Source organism: Podarcis filfolensis, assembly GCF_964270895.1.
Source record: "Podarcis filfolensis genome assembly, chromosome: 10".
Lineage (NCBI taxonomy): Eukaryota > Metazoa > Chordata > Lepidosauria > Squamata > Lacertidae > Podarcis > Podarcis filfolensis.
The window spans coordinates 39,156,688-39,173,235 of NC_139612.1; the positions used below are offsets into that span (position 1 = coordinate 39,156,688).

The 16,548-nt window shown below is 39.2% G+C and overlaps 1 protein-coding gene and 1 long non-coding RNA gene across 5 annotated transcripts in view; one reads left to right on the forward strand and one right to left on the reverse strand.

Moving 5' to 3' along the window:
* Positions 1-16,548, forward strand: part of LOC310743323 — a 183,655-nt gene that overhangs the window by 1,679 nt on the left and 165,428 nt on the right. For all 3 annotated transcript variants that reach the window (XR_014538944.1, XR_014538945.1, XR_014538946.1), the window contains exon 2: positions 147-248. This is a non-coding gene — a long non-coding RNA (uncharacterized lncRNA). The remainder of the gene's footprint in view (positions 1-146; positions 249-16,548) is intronic.
* Positions 3,000-8,468, reverse strand: KERA (keratocan). 2 transcript variants are annotated; one of them, XM_083573480.1, is made up of 3 exons: positions 8,305-8,468; positions 5,881-6,773; positions 3,000-4,374 (listed from the first exon to the last, which is right to left on the reverse strand). In XM_083573480.1, exons 2-3 carry the CDS (start codon positions 6,764-6,766, stop codon positions 4,208-4,210), a joined length of 1,053 nt encoding a protein of 350 aa, XP_083429606.1. In that variant the 5' UTR covers positions 6,767-6,773; positions 8,305-8,468; the 3' UTR covers positions 3,000-4,207. The 2 variants fall into 2 exon arrangements, with proteins under 2 accessions (XP_083429606.1, XP_083429607.1); XM_083573481.1 differs by lacking the exon at positions 8,305-8,468 and adding an exon at positions 8,094-8,265.

Here is a 16,548-nt window from a genome sequence, read left to right on the forward strand (position 1 = left end):
TAGTTACTTTTTATTTCGCAAGTAGTTATAATCCTGACAACAGCATTGGTAACTATTCCACTGTCTTCAGTTTTTCTATTGGTATGTTCCAAAGCTGCACTCAACCAACTTCCAAGTCCTAACATTGCCTTGTTTCCCTAAACCAGGCCTAGTTGAATGGATTTTTCTGGAAACTGGGTTCTGAAAAAGAAAATGCAGTTTCACAAAAGATACCCAATACAGCAGATCTAAAAGGACATTGATTACAGGTAAGAATGTCTAATTCTTGTATTCAAACCTCTTCTTCATTGTAATAGTACTGATAGTGCACCATTGATATGCATGGCACTCACTGTACAGGTCCCTGTCCCACACAGTTTACAATCTAAATTTTAACAAAGGGGAAGAAAAGTGAGATAAATGTGCCTCTAACAGGGAAAGAATATATGCTAATGCATTTTTCACATCCTGGGACTTAGCTTATATATGGAATAAGTACTAAACAATCCCTTAGATACATATCCTTTAGATACGCCACTTCACTATAATTATATGAAAACAGTGTCTTTTAAAAACTAATAATATGGTTGCCTTTTTAGTAGATTGATGATGCTTTCTTGTGTTCAAATGCTTCACTTTGGATGATTTGGAATGAGAAGATTTGTTGCTGTGCTCCATTTTGTTTTGTTTTTACAACCCCAGTATGTTTCAGATTATTGAACTGTAGCATATGTGTGTGTGTGTCTCTGTGTGTCTGTCTGTCTATCTATCTATCTATCTATCTATCTGTCTATCTATCTATCTATCTATGTGTATATTTTTGTAGCTTCAAGAAAACCAACATTGGGAATAATTGCCTAAATTTAAATGAGTCTATCATGACTTGAAATAAACAGTTTTAGTAGACCAGTTCAAATTCTGCATTTGTTAGGTATTGCAATATTTGGGGAAAATAGTGAGGGTAATTTATGTTGTCCTCTCCCCTCCCCCCACAAAAAAATATATTAGAGGGCTTGGGATATGAATCTGATTCCAGGCTCTGGAATCTGATTTGGAATCTGATTCCAAAGACCTAATGTCACTCTGTTTTCCCAAAATCTGCCATATGAAAATATTTACCATCTGTTCCCAGTTGTTAGTATCAGTTGTACTGATTGACTATTGTTTGCTTTTGGCTCTCATGGACAACATCTCCAAACTGGATGACAAAAAATAGTGGGGAGAGGGGATAGCACAAATTAAAATGGCAAGTTCTCCATTCACAACCAGTGCCTCATTAAACTCTGTGTAATGAAACACTGATGTCATGACAGTCCAGTTCTCCAGTTTGTGAGTCCAAAGACTGAAAATATTTTGAAAGGGCATGTGAATAAAAACTAAGAATTCTGTTTAAGAATTTTTATCATTATAAGCTAGTACAAATGCTGGACTACAATACACAGTAGATTTTTCCATCTCTTCATCCAACAACTAGTGATGGCTGGGAGTGGGAGGAACAAAATATCTTGTGTTAGTTCAGTGCATGCTTCTTGGACACGTGGAATACTGCTGAGGTCTGCTGTGTCAACCTCTCCTGCAGAGTTGAAGCCCACCATAATTGAGGATGAAAGAAATGGAGGTGGGGGTGGAGGTTGAGAGCCAGCCAAATCCATGATAGGTTGGCTATTGTAGATATGCTGGTACTAGGTAGGGAAAATACTGTAATTCAGAACTCAAAATAAAAATAAATGAAGTGTTACTTGTGGAGTTGCATACCATTAGACTACAGCTTCAAAATGGAGTTGTTTGTATCGTTTGGTACTATTAGGTTGAAATCCTAAACATGCTTACAGTAGGCTTTACTTCCTGATAAGCATCATATGATTCTGCAGTTCTGGAATCAGCTGTCCCAACAGACTTTTAATAGACTTTACTGGTTAAATTAATCAATACTAAATATACATTAATTATTTCTCATATGCCACTGAATAAAGATGCATAATATATGACGTAGGTTTTTCCTTTAGCAGTTACTTTTTCTCCTTCAGCCATGAAATATGAGACTCTTTGTTATATAAAACATAGCTCTTGCAAACTTTTCCTTTAGACTTGCCAGTGATAGATGATTTAATTCTTTCCAGCTACACAGTTGGTTGAGTAGAAATTTCTTGCATGTGGTACATAAAAAGGACAGATGGGTATGATCCTAGAGATGTGTGTCCCTTTTTACAACTGCTATGAATATTTTTAATACAAGTTCAAGGGATGCATTAATTATGTGAAGTTGTACCTTGTGATGTGCCATTTGTAATTTACTTTGTTAGACATTCATTTATACTTAAGTTGTAGTTCTTTTGCACCTTTGAATGACTATTCCTCATCAACAGATTCTTTAGACACAGCTGTTATTGTTTTAAAAAAGTTGCAAAACTGATAAACCTTGCTGTGCTTCATACTCAATTCTTTTCTGTTGGACTTTCAAGAATACCATGGAGTTCACATAGACAGTACTGCAACCCCCCCCCCAAAAAAAACCCCATGAACTGTCGGTGTTGCCTTGAATTGGTCTTATGCATTATAGTTTCCATTTCTTGCATACAGTCATATAGCAAACATTTTCTATATTTCTGACACAGATTCTTAATAGTGCTTATCAGCATATTTTATATATGGGCAATTCCAAACAGATGGGAATATTGGTTTACTGTGGCAACTTAAAGGCAGACTAAGACTTTCATAGGCAACAGCATGGTATAAGTTCGCCGACTGGAAAATCTTATGCTTTTATGTATTCTCTTATTCCCCTCCCCAACACAAAAAGCTTGGGTTTGGGTCATTATGTATATCTGCACTTATCTTATTATCTAGTGCAGGATTGACTTTGGGTGGCAAGGTCATCAGTTGCTTCTCTTATAGCCCTATAATCTTGGACAGGACGATGATTGGCTTCTCAGAGTAGGGCTAGGAAACATGTAAAATTTGCAATTGTAGAGAAAGGAACATGGTCAAGTGTTCAAAACTAAATATATGACAAAAACTAATTAGTGAGTCACATTTCTTTATTAACATCATCATCATCATCATCATCATCATGTAAAGTTGTTTGACTAAAAATAAATTACTATGGCTACTGTGGCTCTAGTTATGTATAATTTAGCATGCAAATCTACTTTTTCGGAAGGTAAAGATAACATTCACCAAGTAGAGATGAACAGATTTGTCAATTTCAGTTCCCCTTTCTCATTTTTCCAATTTTAAGTTCAGTTTGCTCCATTTCTATGCCAGTTTACATTTGGTTAAATAAAGCCTGCACAAAAATTTGAACACAGTTCATGTGCCTTTCTCCTAACAAAAGCATTTTTTGCAGATATCTTTGTGCACTTTTTCAATAAACAGATACCTAAGGCTGCTTCTGCTGTTCATGTGCAATGATAAATGAAATGTGTTTGTAGCAATGTTAGTGTTTTAGGGATGTACATAACTTGCTTTCATCTTCTTATAACTCTTCCCTCAAAATTCCTTAGATGGTTTGCTAAGGTATACCTTGAAATTTCTTACAGGTGGAATTTACTGGCAATTCTGCTGGTATATCATGAGGGAATAGTACAAGTAAGAAAGTACATGTGTAAACATCACTGCTGGTGGAAAGCCATGCTCCATGCATATGGAGCTTCTGAACTGTACGATTTTACATGTTCATTTTTGTAAAGAGAGATATTTGGCCCCATTTTAACAAAATGAAGCAGTGTTGCAGCTGTTAATGTATTCAAGATAACACTTTGCGTGAATGAAGAGGGTGGGAAAGAGATTTCTGCTACTTATTTTTATCATTAAACATGCTATCTGGCATCTACAGCAATGCTCTTTTTTAAAAAAAGATAACAAAATAAGCAATTATATATTCTACTTTTGCTTAATATGTGAAATGTACTACACCTGAATCTGCAGGCCAATATGTATAGAGTGTAGAAGAAGAATGCCAAAACTTTTATGGAACCCACAGCTAGATAATACATTTGAGTAGCAAAAGCATCGTCTTAATAGAGTGACATTTAAAATAATTGGGACAGGTTGGCTGTACCAAGAGAGTATTTTTGAGAAAGAAAAAGAAGTGATGAAACACTAACAATTAAAAATCAAACTCCATGGGGGGACAGTATAATTGATCAAAAAACACCTGGAAGTTCTAACAAGTTTAATGCCAGCAAAACCTGTTTACTAACGCAATAATGGTAACACTAAGCTGTCCTTAAATAACAACAGCATGAAGAAGTCGGAAGCATAACATGAGGTCAAATGGAATTGGAGGTTTGATTTCATTGCCATCCAGGCGGAGATAGCGGAGTCGTGGTAAGTTCCTCTCATAGACATGATCCCCTGGCATAGGAACTGGACATATTTGGGTTCCATTAATACCTAAAACAAAAAAACAAAACAAGAGCATAAGAAAAGTGGTTGGGAGTCATTGTCTTCCCTCCCCACAAAAAACTCACCAAGTAAATATTTTAAATATGATCCTGTAAGATTAGGACTTGTTGGGAAGCCAGAGGAATCACAGTTCATCATTTGTTTCCTTCTATTTTTTTTTATCATGGAAGATGAGAAAGGTAACAGAGCAAATTAAAAGTGGCTGCTGCTCAGCAGTCACCAGTTGATGAGGCTGCATGTTCCCTCTTAAAACTTGGCAGTATCTTCTTCACTCCTTGTGAGGAGTGGTGTCTAGTAATTTTGATTTGCCTGGGATTTGAATTTTCTAGCGTGATTGTTCTTTGAACTAGAAGCTCTTAGTGTTTCCCATCTGTAAAATGGGTAAATTGTTTTTGGAAGCAATGCCTAATTCTGTCGTGCTATCATGCATGTGTGTGATAATATGACTCGATGTGTGATTTGTGGTTAGGCTCAGCAGCTTATGGTATGCACTAATTGTTTCTGTTTTGTTCTTGTGATGCAATTGCAGTCTGGTTTGCATTAAGCTGATCTTTGTTGGCCCGCTATCATGCTTGGATGGTTTGCTTAATGGTAAGGGATCTGCTAGCACACAAAATATCTGTGTACCTTAGGTCAGGGATGGGGACCATTCTTCTGTTAACATGTATATTCCTTCTGCGGCAATCTGTTGTGAATTATAAATCATTATTGTGTGAATCCATCCCTTTGGCTGTTCCCCCAGCTCAATCCTCCTCCTCCTCCTCCTCCTCCTCCTCCTCCTCCTCCTCCTCCTCCTCTGCCTGTGGGCTTCCATAACCACATGAAGTTAAGCTATGGGCCACAGAGTCTGCAATATTGTCTTAGGTGAACAGAGCATTCTGTGCGCTCCACCCCCCCTCCAGTTAATAAGACCCATCTACATTTTACTTTGGATCTCTAACCATGTGCCACAATTTGTTTTGTGGGAGCTGACCCTATGTTCCTTGTACTTGATCCTCATCCCATTATATGTGATCACAAATATGAATGCTGAATGCCAAAAGTCCAGAAGTGAATGCTTCCATTTTCAAACACGCCTTGGAAGTCGAATGGCTTCCGAGGCGCATTTCTCAAGTTTCCCCATTGAATTTGCTGACAGACCTTTGGTCCTCGGTTTTCAAACATTTTGGAAGTCAAGCGGACCTCCGGAATGGATTATGTTCAAAAACTGAGGTTAGACAAAATAGGGCTTAGTCACTAGCCAATGGAATTTACAGTTTAGATCAAATGTACAGAACTTGTATTTCTGAAATACAATAGGTTCTCATTAAACCAGAGCTGGTCTGGTTTCTTGTTGCTTCTAATACCTATACACTTTTGGACTTGTGAATGCATGTGTGTGTGCATGGGCATGTGTGCACAGCACTGCAACATTTGTGCTATAAATGGGAGGAGTGTGGGGGAGGGGTATTTCTGTGGAAAAACTTCTGTCTGAGATTGCTGATATGCACTTACTGTCGATCCTGTTGTTGTCAAGATAAAGGTGCTCGAGGTGAACATTGATAGATGGGATTTTGGTGAGTTCATTGTAAGATAGCTGAAGGTCAAGAAGAGATGAAATGTTAAATATTTTGGATGGTAGACCTTTATCGGTTAACTTATTGTTGTTCAGTCGAAGGAAAATCAGTTTGAGCGTTGCATCAAAATAATTTTCTGGTATTGCTTCAATGGAGTTATTGTCCAAAAACAGCTGTATTACATTAGCTGGAGGGGTTGGTGGCATTTTTGTAAGTGAATTTTGAGCGATGTTGAGTAGCATGAGGCTGTTAAGTCCTTGGAAGGTGTCACTTGAGAGAGTACTGTCCAACAGTTTGTTTTGATGTAGATCTAGCGCAGTGAGGTTTTCCATATTGTTGAAGACCCCTGCGGGGATTGTAGTGATTTTGTTTCTTGCCAAACGCAGCTGCTCTAAACTCAATGGCAGTGGAGCAGGCACTTCTTCTAACTCATTATTCTCAAGAAATAAGTAGAGTAGATTTTTCAAGTTGCCGAATACACCCTTTTCAATTCCATTGCTGGTAATTTTATTGTTGTTCAGATTTATCCATTTTAGTTGTGTGGCATTCACAAAAGATTTCCCTGTAACTGTTTCAATGAGATTGTTTTGGAGGTAGAGATACCAGATTCTTGCTGGGATGGCTGGAATTTCTTTAAGTTCCTTGCTATCACAATATAAGGCATTTGGGAAACTAGGAGGACAGAAGCATTCTTGTGGACACTCAAAGCTGTAGAAAGACCAGTCATATGTATCAGGCTGATCATACATTGGCCTGATATTACGAGTCCACACGGTATTGGTCAAAAAGACTACCAATAGTCTGGAATACAATTGTACATTCATAGTTAACCTTGGAGAAAAGGGGAAAATAGTTATAAGAAAGTATACATCTCCACAGTATCTTTTTCTGAAAGCAACAATGTGCATTCCTTTATAAGGGTGAAATGCTGTCCTGCATGGTGTCACAACTTTTTTGAAGAGAAAAAAGGGGTCAGTTGTATCTTAAATTCAGGGGGAACTACAAGCCATGACTCTAAGAATAGTATGTGTCAATCTGGATTTCATTCCTTTTCTAGATACGGTAAGTGTGTGCACATTCAGTTCATGTTTAAAAGAAGCTAGAGACAGAGCTTGCTTCTCTTACTGAATTTCAGTAACATTTAAAAACTTGCCTTTTTCCAAACTAGGGAAAATATTTCACATGCAAAAATCCCAACATCACCCAAAACAGAGGTGGCATACAGTGACTGACATAATTGCCTTTATTGACTGCTATCCAGTCCTAGTTTGGTCCTCCATGAAGAAACTCACATCTTCTTTTGTACTCCTAGATGAGAAGGCATATGGCTCTGATTTTCTAGGCCTGGTTCTCATCACACACAAGAAAAAGATCAAAGAATATTTTAACAGCTGCTTGCTGGGTATGTTCCCTAGAAGTCTAGAGAGCTCTGTTTGAAAACCTCTTCTTCAATCGTTCCCCTGTGCCCCAAATTATTGGCTTTCCTCTTTAAAATGTAAATTACTTAGGAAACAAATTCTCCCTAGAACTTCACTTTTATTGCTTGGCCACGTATTCAGATTTCTTTGTCCAGTTCTTTTTTAAAATTGTTCACATTAAAACTAACATTTTCCATAGCTATACATTAAAAAACCTAACATGCAAGCCAAGTTACTACAATGCAGTAGTAATTATACAGCAACAATGCATCCCAAATTTTTATGTCTGTCTTGGTTTTCTAAAAGTAAGTATATATAACATTTCAAAAGAAAGAAAGAAAATAAGCCGGATACACTGGTGCAGAAAGGTTGGGTTGTTGTTTTTTTGGAGGGGTGTGTTGTTTTTTTGGGGGGGGGGGAGTATTAAAGAAAATCATGTCATAAGGATCACTAAATCAAAGGGAAAACCAATGCCTTACATGGGTTTGGGGGTTTTTTTAAACGGCTGCTTCTCTAAAGTCCAACAGCTGAAAAGAGCTAACAGGCTTTGAAACTGCTGTCCACAAAATAGCAGAATACTGCCTGAAGTAATAAAATAGAAAGAAGAGCAAGTGAGAGAAACTAAATTATTTCCAGAGAATGTCATACTGGATTTAGCAAAATGTCTCTGACATCTTTCTCTTACAAGAAATATATACCAACATTGTTATAATGAGTAACTGAAATATTTTACCTTGTACAGGTTAGGTGATGATTTCTGGTGGCTGTTGGAAATCATTTAAGTACAAAAGTCTTTGTTTCCTTTTAACATTATTTGTAGTCTGAGCTCTTGTAAATTTGTAGCATAAAACCCTAAATATACAGCAGTAATCCCCAGACACATTACCCAAGACACCTAACATTCTGTTGTTTCTAATTTGACAATGCTTGAGAATCTAGCTTACCTCAGCTTTCTTGGATTCTCTTCTGTTCTTCCTATTGGTCACTGCGGTTAGACTGTAAGAGGTTGACTCAGGCAACACGCAGTGTTTTATGAATACAGCCTAATATATACGCATCAATGACTACAATTGTTAACCCTTAAAATAGCTATGCACCTCAGCACCTTCATACTAAAGTACAGGAAATCCTTGCTTTCACATCAAACAGTTGCAGCCCTTAAGGTCATTCCCAGAGATGTTAAACTCAAGTTTTAAAAGAATGAATAGACTGGGCAAAAGAAATAATTACTACATATATAATAAAATGTTAATAAATCATTTTCATCTTAATTAGGGAACAAAGCATTAAAACTAGTGCCATCTGTTCCTGCGGAAACCTTTTATTTGATTATGATCAAAAACAGATGCAGGAATGTTTTTAAAGATATGATTCTTGATTAGGAAAAGTAAGTAAGATTATTTGCTAAGAAATTCTTTGATACTCTTAGAATAGTTTGATATAATTTGATGCTTATTCTGCATATGTTATTTTTGAATAACTTTCCAGAAATGGAACTGACTTTCTGCCACCTGATCTAATTTTTATGCTAATTAGTTTTAAGTATAAAGAGTTTTGCAGTGAGAAGCATGTGTATCCCACATGATACTAAAAATAATAATAAAACAAAACATAAAGTGGTCTCCAGATTTGAAGAATCTTTTTGCTTTGAAATTGGCTGATGCAGCTACTAAAGTGGGGTAGGAGGTAGTTATTGGAATGGTGCCTCTATGCCATTACTGATGTGCAACAACTTTTCTGTAGTGTTCTGTTGGGGCACAAGGCACAAATATCAATAGCACTAGCATGATACTCACCCAACCTCCACCCGCCACTTGCAAGGGCGCATGTTTCTCTCTACTATTGGCCAGTAACCACAGGCAGATTTTAAGACAAAAACTTTACCAATCTGACAGCCTGACTACTTGTCATTTGCAAAACAATTTTTTTAAAGAAACTGTGATTGAAATATTGACAGCAAAATGTGTTTCTGCTTAATTAGTAGGACTTGGGGTGGAATTCAGTGTTGGGCTAGTACAAGTGTTCTGCCTGTGCAAGCCTAGCAGCTTGCTACTCCTCTCTACCCACTGCATGTTATTCTGGGGGTTCTCTTAATCCCACCCGCCCCCAACCCAATTTTGATAGTGGGGCGGGGAGGGCCCTGGGGGAAAAAATTCTTGTTTAGGGTTTTCAGTGCTGGGGCATGTTGGGTCAATCGCTCCATTGGTATCTAAGTGCTCCTGTAATGCAAAACAGTTTTAGTTCTAACTCTGTGGCGTTTTGGTTTAATAAAACATATACTGGTAATTACAATGTTTTATAGTATTGAGTTCTTCGTGCCTCAAAATAGTGATAAAGGAAGAAAGCCAATGAAAGAAGGTGTCATAGAAACACTTTTAATGTGATCCATGGAAAGTGTGCTTAATTCTACAATCGGGAACATGCTTACTTGAATTCCATACCTACTGTGTGATTTAATTTCCCAGGTGAGGGTGTTGGGACTTGATTGTTCCCATTAGAACTTGTAGAATGTTTGTGCATCTTTAAATGGACAAGTTCCATGGATTCTAGTGGGGTTAAACTATGCCTAATCTTTCTTGTAGTCAGTAATCTTTCTTGTATTCAATTTAATCAGAGAATCATAGAATTGTAGAGTTGAAAGGGGATCCTAAGGGTCCTCTAGTCCAACCCCCTGCAATGCAGAAATCTAGACTAAAGCACCCATGACAGAATGTCATCCAACCTCTACTTAGGGTTTCCGGCCCCTGATCATCTTGCTCACCCTCCTCTGCACAGGTTCCAGCTTGTCATTATCATTCTTAAATTGTGGCACCCAGAACTGGACACAGTGCTTCAGGTGTGGCCTGACCAAAGCAGAGTAGAGTGGTGCTATTACTTCCCTTGATCTGGATGCTATACTTCTGTTGATGCATTAGAATAGTATTAGGGGTTGTGATCATAATATGGTGCCTTGCATGCACTGTATAGAGAAGCATTCATATTTGCACCAAGGAATTGTGCAAGCTTTTGCAAGGATACAGAGTAAGAGCCAGAATAAATGTGACATTAGGAACACAGGAAGTGCCATATATCTGTTGGCCCATCTAGCTCAGTATTGCCTACACCGATTGGCAGGGGTAGAGAGAGTTTCAGACAAGAATCTTTCCCAGCCCTATGTGGAGATGCCGCAAACTGAACCTGGGGCTTTCAACATGCAAATCCATGATCTCTTCCACTGACCTGCAACCATTCCCTAAAATGCATATTTGAATTTAACATGCACTGCTTCTTTTTTTAAAATGCAAATAGCTGCTAGGTGGTAGTGTGTGATCACTGTCAAAATTGTAGCATGTATGGAGGGAATTTTTTTAACCCTTTCTTGTTTTGGTCTTGAATAAAATAGCTACTCTGAAGCTTTTATTGCGTTGGCATGAAATTCCCCATAGGTGCTTAAAGGGACTTTCCTCCTAATAGAAATACGGTTTCGGAATAGTGATCTTTCTCATAGCTGCAGCAGGGGAGGAAACAGTTAAATTCTCACTTCACACATGCTGTGATGCATCCTCTCAACAATGGGTTCTGTTTGCATTTTTTAAATTTGCACATAAATGCAAATACACTTTTAATGTCATGTCTGGTTTGACCTCTATTGGTTCATTTAACACAGGTTTGTCAATTGTCTATTTTACATACCCTCATCTTTATTAATAAGGAACACTCTAGTTTGAGCCTCTGGGCATATTCTTGAGGGAGGATGCAGGTTGCAGTCTAAGTGTGAAGTCACAATGGAAAAAACAATGGAAGTTTGCAGAATATGTACAGACACCTAAGATGTTATGTATTGTGATAGCTACACATTCCGGACAAATATACATTCATTTAGTGCTATATAAACATTTCTAATAAGCAGACTATTGTTAACAAATGACCGCTCCCCACATCAAATGGGGGTGCCTTCTATGTGATCATGTGCAGCCCCCCGGATCCCAGTGCAACTCCTGGTAGTTCGGGCTGGCTTCATCCTCCCCAGGCTGGATACCTGGAGGTCTCTGCCTACCTCAGCCAATCTAGATTAGGGTCATCATGTAAGGGGGGAAAAACCCTTTTTCTGTAGAAATATGGGATGCCTTAGTAACATATGTATCAGAAACTGACTGCGACATGCACATTTTTTTGTGTTGTTAGATTAGAAAAACTAAATAAAAGCATTTATTAGAAGGAAGCAGCAGAGCAGAATGTTCCAAGGACAACCAATCAATATGCCCAAACTCAGTCAAGGAAAGAATTGGAGGTGAATGCTCCCACTTCAGATGTATTTGGAGCACATCCAAACAAGTTTAATCTGAAGTGGTCTGAACCAAAGCAGCTGGAACTGCTATGGAGATTTGGAAAGGTTTTCATTTTTAGGGTCCTTCCTCAGGTTGATACTTTGATGTAGCTCCCACATTTGACTCGGTGTTATCCATAAAGTGAAAATGCGAGGTAGAGTGGGTGGGGTGTAATTCTGTGACAGACAGCTTTATTTTCCAACCAGGGAATGACTTTACCAGGGCTATTTTTTTCGCTTCCTGTCACAGTGCTTTTGGAAGGATGTAAACAACCATGATAAAATACTCTTCTTTGCTCTTTGTGACTGGCAGCAACAGTGCACAGGGTGTTTGTGGCTCCCGGAACTGTTTTGAGAACCATGACTTACAAAAAATAAGACATTTTAGTGCCTCTTTTGCCATTAGTATCACATTAAACACCATTAAGCGTAGTATTTTATTTTTAGTACATCTGCTTTGCTAGAGAAAAAGTAGCTTAAGTAACTTTTCCTTACACTGAATTAGGTCTCACTCAGTAGGTGATTTTCCTGCCATCCTATTTGAGATTTGCTTAAAAAAACTACAACCTAGAGATGCCAGGATTCAACCAGGGACCTTTGCATGCCAAACATGTGCTCTACCATTGAGCTACAACTCCTCTACTACCAATCTGAAGGGTAACATCAACAGGCAGGAATGAAAAATAAATTAGAAACACAGTTGTATAGAAACTTTAGCTATTGTTTTATCAATTTGGCTGTGATATTGACCAGCTTTCTGGGGAAAAAATTATTCATTGTTATTCTAAATGAAATACCAAATCTGGTTTGAATTTGTGCTTTTATGGGTTTGTCTAGTACTTGTATCTAGCAGATGGATTATTTAGAGGGAAATGAAGCCACGAGGCTCTTTTACAGAGTCTGGGACTTGAGAGTTCTAAAAAAATCATACACTAGAAACAGAGGCAGCGGGTATTAAAAGTGTGGATTCTACATCATCATCATCATCACTTAATAAAAATATCTCTAAGCAGGGTACAAAAAACTGAAGCAACAACAGACAGCTTAAACAAAATATTACAAAAATACAGTTACCTATAAAATGTACATCCACAAAAGTCTCATAACAAGCAGTTCATGGAAACAGCAAATATCACCCTAGTATCTCACTCTACTTGCTTTTTATGGGCAGGCCTAAGATAGATGGTACTTCCTGAGGCTGCCAACAGCTGTGTCCCACTCAGCTGCATTCTCCACACTCTGTTTCAGGTACAGAAGATTTATTGAGTTTCCCAGGGGGTCCTAAGGATGGGGAAAGGCACTCCCTTCACTCACAGCTCTTTCTTCACCCTCTGTTTCTCCTCCTCCTCCTCCAGATCCCATTGAAGCAGTTAAACCACCATAACTTATTTGTGTCCACCATCCTTAAGCTCTTCCTACCTATTCTACCAGAGGTCTGCCCACAGAAGTTCCACTCATTTAGCCACAACTGCTAAATGATTCAGAGGGAGTACACTTCTGGATGCAACATACAAGTGACAAAGAGGCATCTTTGAAGGCGGGTCCATTAGGGTGAATGAGGCACTGCCCCACCAGGCTCAAGCAGCCCCCATCCTGCTGTATTTGGAGCCCAGAAGGAATTTGTCTTCAAACAGATTGGCTCCCTTTGCAGGTTTTGCCTTCCTGATAGCAATAGTCACAACTTTGGCAGAGGGAATCCTAGTCTAACAGCAGGTGGGGGGTGAAGTGGTGTGTCACCCCAACCTCAGAAAAGGCGTGTTCACAGGGTACCCCGTTAGAGAGGTCTAGATCAGGCCTAGGCAAACTCAGCCCTCCAGATGTTTTGGGACGACAACTTCCATGATCCCTAGCTAACAGGACCAGTGGTCAGGGATGATGGGAATTGTAGTCCCAAAACACCTGGAGAGCCGAGTTTGCCTAGGCCTGGTCTAGATGGAAGTCTCTGTCCAAAAGCCAAGGCATTTGGCTGATGGTCCATAGAGCTGCCTTCAGCAGCCTGGGAGGGCCATCTGTGTAGGTCTGCATCTTGTGGATAGCCCATTAATCCTAGGCTCGACCCTGTCATGCCTCAGCCCTACACCAGGAGGCTGAGAGGGATATACACCCAATGCTTAAGTCAAATCCCACCTCCATCTGGAATTGATAAAATTGTGACCAGTTTTACAATACCAGAGTGTTTTCTTGTCCAGTTTGTTCACTTTCCTTAATGCCTTGATCCCTGGGGAGGGTTCGCTGTGCATGGGTCTGCAATAATATTGTTATTAGTGGAATTTGCATCCTACCTTTTTTCTGGTGTTTGAGCTTCAGAGACTTGCCAGCAATCACTTAGTTGGATTGGATTTATGGCTGAACTTATTTAATTTTTTTATCACCCTTCATCCTAAAATTACAGGACAGTTCACAGCATAAAAGTACAAAATGAGAACACAAAATACATAAACAAAAACAAACCAATAATCCCCCCTTTCACCACCACCCCAATTTAAAAGGTCATAGAATGTTAATCAGCCAAAGGCCTGTTTATAGAGAAACATTTTTGCCTGGCACTTAAAGAAATGTAATGAAGGTGCCAGGCAAGTCTCTCTGAGGAGAGCATTCCACGAATGGAGCCACTGCAGAAAAGGCCCACTCTCATGTTGCCTCCCCCCGGACCTCTCATGGATGAGGCTCATGAACAAGGGTCTCAGATGATGAATGCAGGGTCCAGGTCGGTTTATATGGGAAGAGGCAGTCCCTGAGGTATTGCAGTCTTGGAGTGGAAGCTGTACCTATCAACAAATATCCTGCATCTAATAACCTGTGACATTACACACACACACACACACACACACACACACACACACATTTTCCTCGTATGATGTGTCTGTTGGATTTTGTTTCATATTTGAAACATCACTAGTGACACCAGTCTGGTATTTTATAATTCTGAGTTGCCTTGTTTGTTGCACCTGCTCCAGGAAGGAGCACTCTGTCCTGTACTAACTGGAGGCTGCAGCAGTCAGCTCTGTGGCAGCCGAGTTCGCTTTCGAATTGATGTTTCATAATGAGTCTGTGTATAACACCAGTAATTTTGACAATCTGCTATAGTCATTCATTATTGTACACAAAAAGAACATGTTAACTTGGCTGCTGTTAATACATTTCCAGCTTTATTTAGCATGATCTATAATGGTCATTTTAAACATATTCTTGCTGTTTCTTTACCATAGTGATTCCATAATGTTTTTGTGATTCTATGCAAGTGCTTAAGAATTATGTTTCTTTTGGCTGTATAATTTAACCAGGCTGGTATATCAATCTTGACATAAATCTGTTTCATAATTTGCACAAGGACCTGGCTGCATTGTTCACAATGTAAAAAGTTGATCCTGATTAAATTATAAAGTAGATAACCAAATGTCTGCAAGTGTCTCTGTAATTTCTATTCATTTAGCAGAAATACCTATGTCATTTGGCAATCTAGACAAATAGTAGAATATATGGTTGTCTGAATCATAGAATCATAGAATCGTAAAGTTGGAAGGGACCAAAACCCAAACCCATACGATGCAGGAATCGCATCGAAAGAATGCTTAATATATAATTTTGTGAAATTGATGTCTCTGTTTGGCACACAGAAATTTCAGTGAGCACTGGATAACCAGGGGTAAGAAAACTGTGCCCCTCCATTGGTTACTAGACTTCAGCTCCCACCACCCGTGACCACTGGCCATGTTTGCTGGGGCGTTGGAGTTGCATGGGAGTTGGAGTCCAACAACATGTGAAGGGCCACAGGTTCCCTAACCCTGCTCTGATGTTAGAAGCATCAAGGGCAGGAAAGCTGCACTCAGTACCACACATTTATATATTTGGTCTCAGCTCTATGTCTCCTTTGGATACTATGCTCCCTGAGTACTTGAAGGACCATCTTTCACTGGGCAAACCTGCCTGTACATTGAGGTGCTATTGATGGTCCTTCTCCAGGTGTCTTCACCTTTAGAAACTGTGGCACCTCTTTCTTCCCCAATGCAACATATTGCTGTTCCCCAGAGCACTGGGATATGAGTATACTCCTGCAACATTACACTCAATGGGATTCCTACTATTAAGAAAGATGAGTTTGTATTATATTTTACTGCTTGACCTACTGTATTCTTATGCTAACATTTTATGCGCGAGCATGAGGAAGGAGGGAGATGCAGCCCAATATAGAAGAAGAGGTGGTAAGGGAACACCTAGCTACTTTACATGAATTCAGATTTCCAGGGCCTGATGAGCTGCACCCAAGGGTACCAAAGGAGCTTGTGGATGTAATCTTTGAGAATTCTTGGAGAACAGGTAATTTCCCTGCAGACTGGAGGAGGGCAAATGTCCCCATCTTCCAAAAAGGGGGGAGGGAAGACCCAAGTAACAGGTACGCCTCATGTGACATTAGAGGTTTCAAAGTATCTGGGCCTGTTGTTTTTCAACATCTTTATAATTGACTTGGATGAAGGAATTGAGGGGATACTCATCAATTTTGCAGATGATACCAAACTGGGAGGGGTAGTTAATGTCACAGAAGAATTGTTATAATCAGGATTCAGTATGTTCTTAACAGAGTGGAGAACTGGGCCCATACTAACAAAATGAGGGTGACCAAGATGATCATGGGTCTGGAAACCAAGCCTTATGAGAAATGCTTGAGGGAGTTGGGTATGTTTAGCCTGGATATGAGGAGACTGAGAGGAGATATAATAGACATCTTCAGGACTCAAACCAATGGGTTCAAGTTACAAGAAAGATTCTAGCTACTGGAAACTCTCAGAACATTCAAGAATCCATCAGATTCCATAAGTTTCCAGGGGTAGAACATCTTAATAGTCCACCTGCACAGGCGAAGGTTGTTGCTGTAAGATAAAAC